A 13,907-nucleotide genomic window follows, 5' to 3' on the forward strand; every position below is an offset into this window, starting at 1 on the left:
GTAGAGACAGACAGAGAGACAGACAGAGAGACAGACAGAGACAGACAGAGAGACAGAGAGAGACAGAGAGAGAGAGAGAGGACCAGTTCAACTCTCTGACCCAACACACACGATGAATGTAACGATGTGTGTGTTCGTCTCCTCAGGACCAACGGTCAGTGTTTCGCCATCATTGAGGAGGACGAGCACGGAGAGGCCATCCTCACCTCAGGCTGTATGAAGTATGAAGGCTCACACTTCCAGTGCAAGGTACACACACGCACACTCGCACACACATACACGTTCAGAGACTATTGGTTAAAAGATTTCCGTGTGTCAGTCGTTGTTTGATTGGACGATTGTTTTGATTGACAGGACTCCCCCAAAGCTCAGACCCGGAGGACGATCGAGTGCTGCAACACGGACTTCTGTAACAGAGACCTGCAGCCCACCCTCCCCCCACAGGCGCCCTCTGGTACCGTTGGCTTTGATCAGCTGATTCAGGAGTTTATCAGGTGGAGGTCGACCCTCGTTAACCTCGTTAACCTCGTTAACCACATCGTCTCCTGTTCTCTTCTCCTGTAGAAGGAAGTCCTCACTGGCTGGCGTTCCTCATCTCGATGACGGTCTGCTGCTGCACGCTGATCTGTGTCACCGTCGTCTGCTACTACAGGTTCGACCTCCCCGTCCACCGCTGCTCACTGATCATCCATTAAACAGACAGAAGCTTTATCTCATTCTGTAAATCTGCACGCGACTTTGTTATAAACACATTTTTAGGTTTTGTGAGACTTTACAAATTATTTCTGACATGAGTCACACTTCAGTAGATCTGCTTCTAAATCTGTGTGTGTGTGTGTGTGTGTGTGTGTGTGTGTGTGTGTGTGTCAGGTATAAATGGCAGACTGAGCGTCAGCGGTATCATAACGATCTGGAACAGGAAGTCTTCATCCCTGTAGGAGAGTCGCTCAAAGACCTCATCCACCAGTCACAGAGCTCTGGCAGCGGCTCCGGGCTCCCTCTGCTGGTAGGAACACAGTACTGCACCAAGAGGACGCAGTTTTGAACCACAACACAACGAAAAGAGAATAAAAGAGAAAACTGTTGATGATGCAGTCGTTGGGTTTCTCCTGGAAACTGCTGAATTCTGCTTGTTGCAGAATAATATCTGAGTCGAGACTTTTTGTTTCCTAGTCAGAGAAAACGTTTTCAAAAGTCATGGTTGTAAAAATGTCAGATCCTTTCTAAATAAGATTTTCTCAGAAACAGAGCAGCTCTGAATATTCTTTCTATCATAATGTTTTATTTATTGATTAATGAGCTGATTGTTTTGTTAATTAATTAATAAGACTCATAAATTCCTCAAGTCCAAATCAACCAAGTTAAACATCTTCTTTCTTTTATCATATTTAAATGTTTTAAACTCAGGTTATGATCATAAGATGATTTTTAGAACTCTGTGTTTTCTTCTTTTGTTGTTTTATTTTTAATTAAAAAAACAAAGGTGCAGCGGACCATCGCCAAGCAGATCCAGATGGTGCGTCAGATCGGCAAAGGTCGGTACGGCGAGGTGTGGCTGGGCCGATGGCGAGGAGAGAAGGTGGCCGTCAAAGTCTTCTTCACCAGAGAGGAAACCAGCTGGTTCCGAGAGACGGAGATCTACCAGACCGTCCTGATGAGACACGAGAACATCCTCGGTACCGTCACAGTCGTCTCACTCAGCCGGTTTCTTTTAAAAGCAAAGTGTTTCCTCGTCGTTTTGAATCTTTGGAAAGTTTCACTGAAACAAGAAAATAATGTTCAGCACGAAAATAATATTCTTAAAAGTTTAGAGCAGCGACAAACATCTCGTCAGAACCGTCAGACTCCGGATCTGATCTGACGATAACGTTTCCTGCGGCGGCTCATCGCTGGAGGTCTCACCTGTCACTCATCTCCCCCCTCCCCCCACAGGCTTCATCGCGGCCGACATTAAAGGAACAGGCGCTTTCACGCAGCTCTTCCTCATCACCGACTTCCACGAGAGCGGCTCGCTGTACGACTACCTGAAGCTGACCACGCTGGACACGCAGGCTCTTCTGCGACTGGCGTACTCGGCCGCCTGCGGCCTCTGCCACCTCCACACGGAGATCTACGGCACGCAGGGCAAACCGGCCATCGCCCACCGAGACCTGAAGAGCAAGAACATCCTGATCAAGAAGAACGGGACCTGCTGCATCGCAGACCTCGGCCTCGCCGTCAAGTTCAACAGGTTGAGAAAATAAACATCGTTAAAGAATAAATTTAATTTTTTATGTTCTGGATGTTGGAAGACGTCACTTTGAATCAAGTAATTTGGTCTGATGACACTTTAAAGCACAAAGGGGACGTCTTCATTAGCGACGCCTTGTTTTAACGCCACTGATTGTTTGTGTTGCCGTAGCGACACCAACGAGGTGGACATCCCTCTGAGCACCCGAGTGGGGACGAGACGCTACATGGCCCCCGAGGTCCTGGACGAGAGCCTCAACAAGAACCACTTCCAGGCCTACATCATGGCCGACATGTACAGCTACGGCCTCGTCATCTGGGAGATGGCCCGACGCTGCGTCACCGGAGGTACACACACACACACACACACACACACACACACACACAGAGTCACTTTGTTCCAGAGTTTGTTATGAGTTTCTGTAAAGACACGTTGGTAAAGGTTCTGTTGGGTCTGGGTTCAGGCATCGTGGAGGACTACCAGCTGCCGTACTATGAGATGGTTCCGTCTGACCCGTCGTACGAAGACATGCTGGAGGTCGTGTGTGTTAAAGGGCTTCGACCAACGGTGTCCAACCGATGGAACAGCGACGAGGTGAGACCCAGCGTGTTGGTTTATCATCTTCAACACTTCAAGACGCTGAACGTTCAGTTTCTGTATCTCCACTGTTTGTAGGATTATTTGTAGAGTGCAGTAACGTCACTTCTCCACAAGGGGGACAATAGGTGTTTGTCTGACTGTGTGCTGTCGGTGTTTCCGCAGTGCCTTCGAGCAATGCTGAAGCTGATGTCCGAGTGCTGGGCTCATAACCCCGCCTCCCGCCTCACCATCCTCAGAGTGAAGAAGACGCTCGCCAAGATGGTGGAGTCTCAGGACATCAAGATCTGACCTCGTCCTCGTCCCACCTCCGCCGCCAGATCCATTCTGACCTGGACCGGATCAGACCGGACCGGCCGCCTCAGGCTCGCCCTTCATCACGAGGAGGAGGAGGAGACGTTGGGAGATTTTAAAATAAAGGACCCGTCTCAGGGCTGAACTGTTGGACGCCTCCTCCCTCCTCCTCCTCCTCCTGCTTCAGTCCATCAGCTGGAAACAGATGTGGAGTCCTTCCTCTTCCTCCTCTTCCTGTGCCGCGTTTGACGCTTTCTGTGAAAGCCAAACAGACGATTAAATAATTTTGATGGCGCCTCCTTGTGGAGGGGAGAGGAGATGCAGGGGGCGGGGCTCTTCCTGCTGGTGGATAAAAAGTTTTTTAAGGACCCTCCTCTTCCTCCTCTTCCTCCTCCTCCTCGTCTGCCTGTTTCAAAAAAAACATCGAAATGCCTTTTTATCTGTATTTTAATTTTCTCTTCAGGACTGAGTTCTCCTGCCATATTGAAATATATCTCCACTCTTACAGTAGAGTTTATTATGAAAGAAAAATAAGGTACTATTATAATATGTGAATTTTAACGTGTAAATAAATGTTATCGTTAGCTGCCGTGCCTCCTCATAAGAAGAGTTTAGAAACAGAACACTGCTGCAGTGGTGCTGACGTCCATCCGCCTCCTCAAGAGACGTTGACTGGAGACGATGGAGTCACCGCGGAGACGTCTCCCGTCCTGTCCGTCTGTCTGTCTGTGTTTCTGTCCGTCTGTCTGTCTGTGTCTCTGTCTGTCTGTGTCCGTCTGTCTGTCTTTGTCTCTGTCCGTCTGTCTGTGTCTCTGTCTGTCTGTGTCTGTCCGTCTGTCTGTGTTTCTGTCTGTGTCTGTCCGTCTGTGTTTCTGTCTGTCTGTGTCCGTCTGTCTGTGTCTCTGTCCGTCTGTCTGTCTGTGTCTCTGTCCGTCTGTCAGGAGATTACTAGTTTAGAGTCATAAAGAGGCGTCAGCTGAAGTCATGTGACACAAAGGATTCAATTTCTTTTCCAACATTTCTTTAAAAAAAATCTGGTTCAACTGAAAAACTGCAGTACAAGTACCTGCAAGTTTTCCTGGAGCACGGTACGTGAGTGAAGGTACGTTTAGCCTGTTTTACATAGAAAACGAAAAGTGACCTGATGTATCCTGGTTCTTCCCGATCGCCTCGTTCCTCCGAGGTTCAACTTCCCGTCACATTTTGTCCGACTTTTTTTAAAAAACTTGTAAAAAATCAAAGTAAAACTCAGTTTCTTTGTTTCTGCAGCATCAAAAAAAAAATCATCAGGAAACTGTTTCTAACTCGTTTTCCTGAAACGTTGTTTTCTCTCCTCAGCAGGACGACGTGCACGTGTTGGCTCGCTGTGCATGTTCAGTGTGTGAGAAGCTAACCATTCATACAGCGGCTATTAAAGAGCAGTAACGTAGTGTTTCCTCTGTATTAAAGTAAATATGCAAGAACAGCCCCAGTATAGAATAATCTCTAATATGTAAATCTCTCATGTTGTTGTTGTTTTGTACAGCATCTGGTTCGGTGCCTTATGAGTTTACCAAGGAAGATGAAAACTCTGTATACAGTCTGTCCAATGTAACGATTTTTAAGTAAATAACCTTATTTTAGTACACAAGCGCTCAGCGTCGGCTCTGATTCTTTCACCTGCTGCTTCTTCTGACTCTTCGCTGGTTCATGGGAACTCACGTCTGAACAGAGAAGAGAAAGTTTGTAGAAACAGACCTGAGATAAGTTTAAACACATTTCAGACAGAGATAAATCAAAGTCCGTATTTCATCAAAGTGTTTAAGATTTTACTATATAAGATGAAAATTATAGCAGTTTAAATGTATAATGTAGTTTCTCATCTTTCACACAGGTTCATATTATAACTATTTAAAATACTGAACTATTAAAGGCTCTGGTATTTTAGTTTTTTGCATCACGTACAGAATTATGCCCAGAAAAGAACTAAATAAGTTTAATTTGGTTAAAAAACATTAAGAGCTTTAACTCAATTAATATGATTGATTAGGTCTTTGAGTAAATAAATAACCTTAATACTTCATTAAAGTTCCAGTGTGTAAGATTTAGGTGAGAGGATCTATTGGCAGAAATTTAATGTAGAATAATCCTCAAGTTTTCACAAGTTTGTTTCATCTAAATTATATGAATTGTAGTTTTCTTTACCCCAGAAAAGACCCTTTATATTTAAATACTTTATATTTACTTTATATTTACATGGAGGGGACCCTCTCAACGGAGGTCGCCATGTTTTTTAGACTGGATGAACTAAAACCTTTTGTGTTTTCATAACTATTAAAGTTAACCACTGGTTCTTCTTCATGTTTGGGGGGGGGGGGGGGGGGGGTGTTCAGCTGCAACATGACACCTCAACACGCGATGTCACAAACTTTTACACACTGAACCTTTAAGTTACTTCAGTTAGAGTTGATCTGAATTTATTTTAGTTTGATAAATTTGCCCAAATTATCTAAACACTGACGTTTGATTTCTTTCAAAATGATCAGAAGAATTGATCAAGATATATTTTTCTAACTGAGCAGTTCAAGTGTCTGATTTTCAATCAGAGTATTTTCTAAATCTCAGCTTCACTGTTGATTTGAAGTTTTCACTCTGAAACAAATTGAAGCTTCAGACACATTAGTTACTTTAAGTTGAAAAACTAACTGAAAAATAAAACTATTTACACGTGATCACATCAGAGGCTGAAACCAGTTGATCAACAACCTAAAGTTTAGAATCACGTATAAATGATCCACATCAGATTCATCTAGTTCTTTTTAAGCCTCGACCTCGTGTCACCATCAGAATGATTTGAATCCACTTTCTCTCTCGAACATCGGTCAGTAAACACAACAGTCTTGGATCTTTAGTCAAACATTTCCGTCTTTATTGTTTAACGCCTTCAGTCCGTCTACTTGTCCTCCGGCTTGTTGAAGCAGTAGGTGAGGCAGCACTTTCCGCAGTAGTGACGGTCGAAGTGACTCGCCATGAACACACCTGCTCCGCACTCGTCGGCCGGACACTCGCGCCTCAGGCGGTGGATTTTACCGTTTTCGTCCACCTGAAAAAAACCAAAACGTTCAGAGCTGAAGATTTAATCTGAGAACTCTGACGATAACTTGATCTCTTTACTTCAGACTGAAATCTTGTGAGCAAACAGTTTGTACCTTGTAGTACTTGAGCACAGCGAGCTTGACCTTCTTCCTCTTGTGCTTGTTCTTCTTGGGGGTGGTGTAGGACTTCTTCTTCCTCTTCTTGGCACCACCACGCAGCCTCAGCACCAAGTGAAGGGTGGACTCCTGCAATCACAGTTAACATCAGTTGTAAACTGAATCTGACTCGGTCGATGAACTGATGGTTTGAGGAGTTGGCTCCGCCCTCAGCTCACCTTCTGGATGTTGTAGTCGGACAGCGTGCGTCCGTCCTCCAGCTGCTTTCCAGCGAAGATCAACCTCTGCTGATCAGGAGGGATTCCTGCCGGACGGACAAAACCACAAATCAACACCGACACTGGACCGACGCCTCGTCTGAACATCACAGCTGTGAAAACTACAACTCCCAGAATGCTCTCCACAGAAACAACTTTTCTCTAAGTTCATCTGATGGTTGATCACAAGTCGACAGATGAATTTTCTTTAAGTTACATTTGTTCAAACAGTGAAAACCTGAAATCTCCAGTTATAGAAAAAGGTTTCACAGAATCAATAAACAGAATGAATCAGTCGCAAGCTTTTAAATGTACTTTGTTAATAAAAACAGAAAATGTATTTAACACGAACAACTTCATGTCCTGAGTATTTTTACTTCAAATCCTTCAACCTACAAGTTATTAAAAGACAGATGAAGTAAAGACAAACTGACGGTGCTTTACATCAGAACAGAAGATATCCAACATTTAACAGTGACACGAAACCTTCAAACCACCGATCATCACTCAGAGGATCAGTCATCGATCAGCTGCTCTGACTCCAACATTTAAAACGATCAGAGAATTAATCTTCAGTTCCAAACTCACCCTCTTTGTCCTGGATCTTAGCTTTAACATTTTCAATAGTATCTGACGGTTCAACCTGTGGGACACAGACACAAGCAGCTTCACTGAGACTCATGAAAACAAAGAGTTTAAGAGCGAGAACAGGAAATATGAATATATAGAAATATAACAGTGACGCTCAGTCTGACGTCACATGAGCGAGCTTAACTCGGATCAAACTCGTCACGTGATCAGTAGAAAACTCAGATCACATCACGTGAAGTTCAGATGAATTTAAAACGTGAATTTAAAATCAGTGACGTGATCAGACTCTGGGTCTCCACACGTGTTTACGGTTCTCCGCAGCTAGCTTAGCCACGTAGCTTCTCTCTCTCCCGCAGCTAACGACATTAGCATGTGAGCGGCAGCTTGAGCTCAGTCGAGTTTAAACTCTGACGCTTGAGCTCAAGTCTGAACTCTGACAACAAACTAACTTTGGACCGTCAGCGACATTAGCTCGATCTGTTTCCGGGGAGGTGAGGGCAGCGGCCGCGGCCTCCTCCTCCCCCCCGGCCCGGCTCACCCACCTCGAGGGTGATGGTCTTCCCCGTGAGGGTTTTGACGAAAATCTGCATCGTGGCGCCGGAGACCTGCGGGAGGACAGAGAGCAGAGGTTAGACTCCCTGCGGGGACTCGGGCTTCAGGGAGACGGAGCGGGGTCGTGATATTTGTGGGTTCGACGCGGAGCTCGTTCTTACCGCAGCTGCTCGGCTAATGGCGGAGCATGAGAAGAGGTCCTCCTCAGCCAGACACGGGGTTTTCTGCCCGCGTCTGCACGGAGCAGGTGTCCCTCTCAGCGCCTGGTCGAAAAATCACTTTTTTATCATATTTGATTTTGTTATCGAGTCTTTTGCGTTCGGATTAATTTTAATGTCACATTTTACAAATATTCAAAATGAATTAAATAAAAAACGAAGGAATCGCCTCGTCGCTGTGGTTTTCACGGTAACCATGGCAACGCTTTAAAAAAAAGAAATGGCGTCCCAGGAAAAAGCGTCGACGTTCAGAAGAAAAAATAAAAGAGAAGAAATGATGAAGAAGTTGGAGCCGAAGGACAAGAAAACTTCACAACTCAGAGTTTTAACTTTTCACTCGATTGTTCCAGACAGAGGAAAGTTTGGTTCAAGAGGAGGAAGAGGAGGAGGAGGAGGAGGAGGAGGAGGAGGAGCAGCGCTTCATCATCTGTCGCTCCGTCTTCAACAAGGTGATGTAATATATTATGATAAAGTCCTTATAATGTTTAATAATATACTATAATAAAGTCTTTATAATGTTTAATAATATAATATAATAAGTCTTTATAATATTTAATAATATAATATAATAAAGTCTTTATAATGTTTAATAATATAATATAATAAAGTCCTTATAATGTTTAATAATATAATATAATAAGTCTTTATAATGTTTAATAATATAATATAATAAAGTCCTTATAATGTTTAATAATATAATATAATAAGTCTTTATAATGTTCAATAATTCAATATAATAAAGTCCTTATAATGTTTAATAATATACTATAATAAGTCTTTATAATGTTTAATAATATAATATAATAAAGTCCTTATAATGTTTAATAATATAATATAATAAAGTCCTTATAATGTTTAATAATATAATATAGTAAAGTATTTATAATGTTTAATAATATACTATAATAAGTATTTATAATGTTTAATAATATAATATAATAAAGTCTTTATAATGTTTAATAATATACTATAATAAGTCTTTATAATGTTTAATAATTCAATATAATAAAGTCCTTATAATGTTTAATAATATACTATAATAAGTCTTTATAATGTTTAATAATATACTATAATAAAGTATTTATAATGTTTAATCGTGGTAAGTTAATCGTTCACTAACATCACGACACGTCTGCAAACAGAGACGCTGGAACAAAAACATCAAAACTACAAGAAACCAGCTGTAATAAGATTTAAATCCGATTTGAAGTTCACCAGAATAACCTCAAAGACAATACAGCAACTTATAATTGATAGAAAATGGTTTGGCAACTTTTACTATATATTAGTATTAATTAGTACTTTTTGTTCCATATTTATTTCTTCAGTCTATCGTTAAACCAGTCGTCAAAACAGATCAATCCTCCTCCTCACGATTCTGACAGGTGATTGGTCGAGCGACGACCTATAAGAGACTCCTGTTGACCATAAAGACCGAGTACGAGGACGTCATCAGTGAGCTGAAGAGGAGGGAGGATGAAGGCAGGAAGACTCAGAGGACTGTGGCATCATTAACGTCACTTCCAAAATCATTGAGGACCTGCCAGAGGAGAGCCGAGCAGCTGAGGGTCAGGTTAGTGAGTGAATCACAGCGTTCATATTTCATTTCTTTATTTCATGGGACAGACAAGGAAAAGAATCATCATGTTGTAAATGAACAACCGTTTGTTTGTGTCCAGGATCTCTGACCTTCAGAGTGAAACATCAAACCTCCAAGAGGAGAAGAAGAGACAGAAATCATCTGAAGGGCAGAGCTCGTGGATTCCAGGTATTACACCTGACTGTGTTTTATATGTTGCACTGTATTTCACAAATATCTGTAATGTAATGAAATGTACCAAAAATACAAATCTCCACTTGTCAAGTTTCAGGCTACATGTCGTCCAATGATCAGTCGAGTAAAGCGTCACAGTGAGAGGAGCAGCTGTGTGTTAACCGACAGTCGTAGAACAAACACATGACTTTAGTTTAAAGAAACTCTTGGAACTTCTTGTTGGAAAGTCAAGAAACAAACTTACTCCAAAGACTCCAAAGAAGAACAACAGCTATAATAGACATGAACTTTTATTTCAGGAAAATGTCTGAACTTCAGTTCAAAGTCTGACAGCAGCAAAAAACACAAAAAAAGACGACAAAGATACTGAAAACCACAAGCGATGGATGAAAAACAACTCTAAAGACTCAAAACCACCACGAAGAGATTTGAAATGAATTCTCTCTTTCTTTCATTCTGTGTTTCTCTTTGTTGAGTCGTCTGTTTGTCTGTGTCCACCGTCTCGTTGTCCGTCCACTTCTTAACTGAGAGACTGAGTCTGCGTCACCACTTGTTCTCTCAGGTTTGACTGTGGCTGAGTCCGAGGATCCTGAGGCTCTGGACGAGCACCTGAGGCGTCTCGAGGCCCAGAGAGCTGCTCTGCTGGACAGGAAGAGTCGCTGCGTCTCTCTGGAGGTCAAAGGTCGGCTAGACGCCGAGCTGCAGACCGCCGAGTACCACAGAGAAGAGCTGAGCACAGAGAACAATCGGCTGAAAGTTCTGTAAGAGTCAAAGCTGCTGCTGCTGCTCTGTGTGTCGACTGAGTTCAGGAATATTTAACCAGCTTTAAGACGAAGACACGAAAATAGTTATAGTTTTAAAAACAATCAAAATCTTGGGCTCTCATGAAAACATCTTGATGTAGACGGTTTCATGTGGACGTTGTTTTTCTTTCTGTCGCAGATTCAAGCGTCTGAGATTTGTGTCTGACCATTTGTCTCGCTGGGAGGAGCAGGAGCAGGTTCCGCTGGAGGAACTCCTGGGTTCTACACTGGAGAACATCAGACAGACCAGCGGTGAGACACTGATGTCAACGCATTTAGATTTAATCTGACCACAGTGAATACAAAATGGATGGAGACTCTGGTTTCTGAAACCTGTATGGTCCCGTGATGACCAGCAGGGGGCACTGGTAGTTTCTATAGAAAATGTCTCTTCTCACTTTAGAGCGTCGGTAAACTTTGTCCTCAGGAGGTTTTGTCTCAGTCTCTAGTTTAGAGTCTTCAAACAGCTGATGTTCATTTATCAATTAAGATCATTTAGAGTCAAACAGACCAGAAAGAACCGGATGTAGTGGGGGGGGGGACCACAGTGTGATTGACAGCTAATTCATCATCAAGCAGGCTCCACCCCCCCTCCTCCAAATATGGTTACTTCTGGTTTCAAAAAACCAAGATGGTCAAATGTGACGGACAAAACAAACCTTCCAGAACCTGTTTGACCTCTTCAACAAAACACTGACACGAAGCCTCAGTGTTCTCGTGTTCTCAGACCTTTTTATTGGATCATTAGATTAAAATACGACTGGACTCAAACTCTTCTTCTGATCGTTCTGCAGTGACGGACGATGACAGCCGCAGCTTCAGTCCCGAGCTGTTTGGGAACGAAGAGCCGACCGGAGTGGACGAGTCCGACCTCGTGGCAGATCACCTGGACAGGTGCTGCGTTCACAGACGAGTTTGTGGGAACGTTCGTCTGAACTCTCTCTGAATATCTCTCCTCTCGTTCAGGTTCGCTGAGCTCTTTGACTCGGCTCAGTACGAGGAAGCTGCTCTCGTTGCCGCCAGATCTCCTGAAGGAGTCCTGAGGAACGTCGACACCATGGAGATGTTTAAAGGTCAACACACACACACACACACACACACACACACACACACACACACACTCTAGACTTTTGTAAACGATGACACAGACTCTCCTCCTGATTAGTTTTACAGTCATAATTTGAATCACATGACCAGTTTACGTGAACGGTCATGTGACGTGTGTTTTCAGGTGTGGACGTCTCATTCGGTTTTCTCTCCTCTCAGGTGTGACGGCCGCCCCGGGGTCAGTCCCCCCTCTCCTCCTCTTCTTCCAGTCCCTCCTGATCACCGCCCCCCCGGGCGTCCCGCTGTCGGCTCCTCTCTCCCTGCACTGCGTCCTCTTCGCCCTGTGTCACGGTGCCTCGCAGCTCGTCACCCACGCCATCACCCAGAACAAGTGAGCACGTCAACCAATCACCAGAGAGAGAGAAGTGTCCCTGCTGGTGTTTCAGGTCTTTCTCTTCTCAGACTCGTCTTTTCTGAACACCTCGGCGACGTCCTTGTGGAGCACGCCCTGGAAAACGCCAGCGTGGCCGACCTGTGTCTGGCGTTGGCCACCGTCGTGTTCGAGGCCTGTGGGCTGAACAGGAAGACGGCACTGAGCATGTGCAGGAGAGGCCTCGTCCACAGCGCCGCCAAGTTCATGCACCACTGCAAGGACCTCACAGCTGGTGTGTGTGTGTGTGTGTGTGTGTGTGTGTGTGTGTGTGTGTGTGTGTGTGTGTGTGTGTGTGTGTCTCAGCTTTTATCACTTCCACAAATGTCTCTCTCTCTCTCTCTCTCTCTCTCTCTCTCAGACGACTTTATTTGGGTTCTGTGTCGCTCGCCCAGCCTCTCCCTCCTCCAGCTGTTGACGGAGCCTCGGTGCAGGGGCTGGTCGGCCATCTTGTCAGTGGGCAGGGCCTGTTCCACTCTGCTGGTTGACCCTCATCATGGATTGTTAGCGCTGCAGCTCCTGGACAGTTTCGTCAGCCGAGGTGCGTCCACACACGGACAATCATCTGAACTACACACTGTAAATAAAGATTAACAACCTGACAGCTCCTAAAGTGAAGTCTCTACTGCCCCCTGGTGCAACTGACAATGAATCTCGTGACCTCTGTGTCTCCGTCCTCTCAGGGGTTTTGGAGAATGTGATTCTGGAGGACAGTGACTCATCGGTGGACGTTTGGATCCATGTTGCGTCACTGTGCTCTGAGCTGAAACGACCCGACTTGAACCGGACCGTCATGTCTGTCCTTCTGGACCAGAGCAGGACCAGAGTCCTATCCCCGGACCTGGAGGGAGCCCGTCTCATGGAACATGTCTTCCTGTGAAGACGGAGCATGAATGTCCTCCGACACAACAACACAGAATACTCCTCTTCCTCACACAGATTGTGGTTGTTGTGTAAAAGCTGAAACGTGGACGGACTCTGGATCTTCTGTCAGATTCAGTCCAGTTGTTAACATTTCTGAACCAGTCGTCATCATTGCCGGTCTCTGTGCTCCCTGACCTTTAACCTTTAACCTTTAGCTGGTGTCAGTGAAATGACTCAGACAAAGGAAAAGCTGAAACACTGGCGACCAATGGCCAGCAGGGGGAGAACAGGTTCACAAACTGAAGCTGAGAGCAAAGCGGCCTTAAAATATAAAAGGAAAGAAATCAGTAATTATAATAATAATAATAATGATAATGATAATGATAATGATGACATCAATCCCATCCTGACATGACCTGAAGCTTATACAGGTTAAAAATACTTTATGGTCACATAGTAGGAATGATCTCATCATGATGTCACTGTAAGAAGAAAGAAGATGATGTCATGTGGTGAAATGTACAACCAATGAGAGCAGAGACACAATCTACTGTTATTTAGATTAACCAATCATTCCTCATGATTGAATGACGTCATTACTAGATTAGAAAACAGTTACCATTGTCCCACAGCATCGAACCTGTGATCCTTTTCATTCTAAAGGTTTTACACGAGACAAAACTTATAATAACATTACAACCAGAATAATACTGAGACGGAACTATAACTGTAAAAGTCACTGATATTAAACCAGTGATGTAGTAAAATACTTTGTTAAGTCTTTGCACTGTTTTATTCCTCTAGGTACTTTCACCAACTAAATACACAGTGAAGTTATGTTTCTCACTGAAGTGATGCTGAGAGAGGTTCTGGAAATTTGATGAGAGGAGCAGAGGTTGGAGGGGTTCTCTCTCTCCCTCTCTCTCCCTCTCTCTCTCTCTCCCTCTCTCTCCCTCTCTCTCTCTCTCTCCCTCTCTCTCCCTCTCTCTCTCTCCCTCTCTCTCTCCATGAAGTGACCGTTTGAAGCACAAAGACGATGAGATAAAAACAACTGAACGA

At 44.0% G+C, this 13,907-nt stretch overlaps 3 protein-coding genes across 3 annotated transcripts in view; 2 read left to right on the forward strand and 1 right to left on the reverse strand.

Annotated features, from left to right (window-relative positions):
- LOC109641990 (bone morphogenetic protein receptor type-1A) overlaps positions 1–4,751 on the forward strand; it is a 35,822-nt gene extending 31,071 nt beyond the window's left edge. The window contains exons 5-13 of the mRNA XM_020106608.2: positions 147–249; positions 355–454; positions 565–652; positions 871–1,006; positions 1,484–1,676; positions 1,933–2,230; positions 2,402–2,577; positions 2,694–2,824; positions 2,993–4,751. Of these exons, the coding sequence (XP_019962167.1) occupies positions 147–249; positions 355–454; positions 565–652; positions 871–1,006; positions 1,484–1,676; positions 1,933–2,230; positions 2,402–2,577; positions 2,694–2,824; positions 2,993–3,118 (1,351 nt within the window). The 3' untranslated portion in view covers positions 3,119–4,751. The remainder of the gene's footprint in view (positions 1–146; positions 250–354; positions 455–564; positions 653–870; positions 1,007–1,483; positions 1,677–1,932; positions 2,231–2,401; positions 2,578–2,693; positions 2,825–2,992) is intronic.
- A 1,256-nt stretch (positions 4,752–6,007) lies between these two features.
- Positions 6,008–8,320, reverse strand: rps27a (ribosomal protein S27a). The gene is made up of 6 exons (XM_020106609.2): positions 7,874–8,320; positions 7,703–7,765; positions 7,158–7,212; positions 6,531–6,616; positions 6,310–6,441; positions 6,008–6,203 (listed from the first exon to the last, which is right to left on the reverse strand). Exons 2-6 carry the CDS (start codon positions 7,748–7,750, stop codon positions 6,054–6,056), a joined length of 471 nt encoding a protein of 156 aa, XP_019962168.1. The 5' UTR covers positions 7,751–7,765; positions 7,874–8,320; the 3' UTR covers positions 6,008–6,053.
- LOC109641989 (clathrin heavy chain linker domain-containing protein 1) lies at positions 7,900–13,620 on the forward strand. The gene is made up of 12 exons (XM_020106606.2): positions 7,900–7,959; positions 8,281–8,379; positions 9,316–9,503; positions 9,610–9,698; positions 10,267–10,465; positions 10,647–10,759; positions 11,302–11,401; positions 11,474–11,580; positions 11,774–11,945; positions 12,017–12,219; positions 12,346–12,525; positions 12,668–13,620. Exons 1-12 carry the CDS (start codon positions 7,900–7,902, stop codon positions 12,862–12,864), a joined length of 1,707 nt encoding a protein of 568 aa, XP_019962165.2. The 3' UTR covers positions 12,865–13,620.
- Positions 13,621–13,907: the final 287 nt, after the last annotated feature.

Source organism: Paralichthys olivaceus, chromosome 14 (assembly GCF_024713975.1).
Source record: "Paralichthys olivaceus isolate ysfri-2021 chromosome 14, ASM2471397v2, whole genome shotgun sequence".
Lineage (NCBI taxonomy): Eukaryota > Metazoa > Chordata > Actinopteri > Pleuronectiformes > Paralichthyidae > Paralichthys > Paralichthys olivaceus.

What these genes read in the sequence shown, in the direction of transcription:
- rps27a (XM_020106609.2), bottom strand. Translation starts at nt 7,750, where the DNA reads ATGCAGATTTTCGTCAAAACCCTCACGGGGAAGACCATCACCCTCGAG. An exon ending in GGAAGACCATCACCCTCGAG is followed by an intron (nt 7,213 to 7,702) that starts GTGGGTGAGCCG and finishes TGTGTCCCACAG; the next exon opens with GTTGAACCGTCAGATACTAT. An exon ending in CTGTGCTCAAGTACTACAAG is followed by an intron (nt 6,204 to 6,309) that starts GTACAAACTGTT and finishes GGTTTTTTTCAG; the next exon opens with GTGGACGAAAACGGTAAAAT.
- LOC109641989 (XM_020106606.2), top strand. Translation starts at nt 7,900, where the DNA reads ATGAGAAGAGGTCCTCCTCAGCCAGACACGGGGTTTTCTGCCCGCGTC. An exon ending in GCAGAGCTCGTGGATTCCAG is followed by an intron (nt 9,699 to 10,266) that starts GTATTACACCTG and finishes TTGTTCTCTCAG; the next exon opens with GTTTGACTGTGGCTGAGTCC. An exon ending in CACCATGGAGATGTTTAAAG is followed by an intron (nt 11,581 to 11,773) that starts GTCAACACACAC and finishes CTCTCCTCTCAG; the next exon opens with GTGTGACGGCCGCCCCGGGG.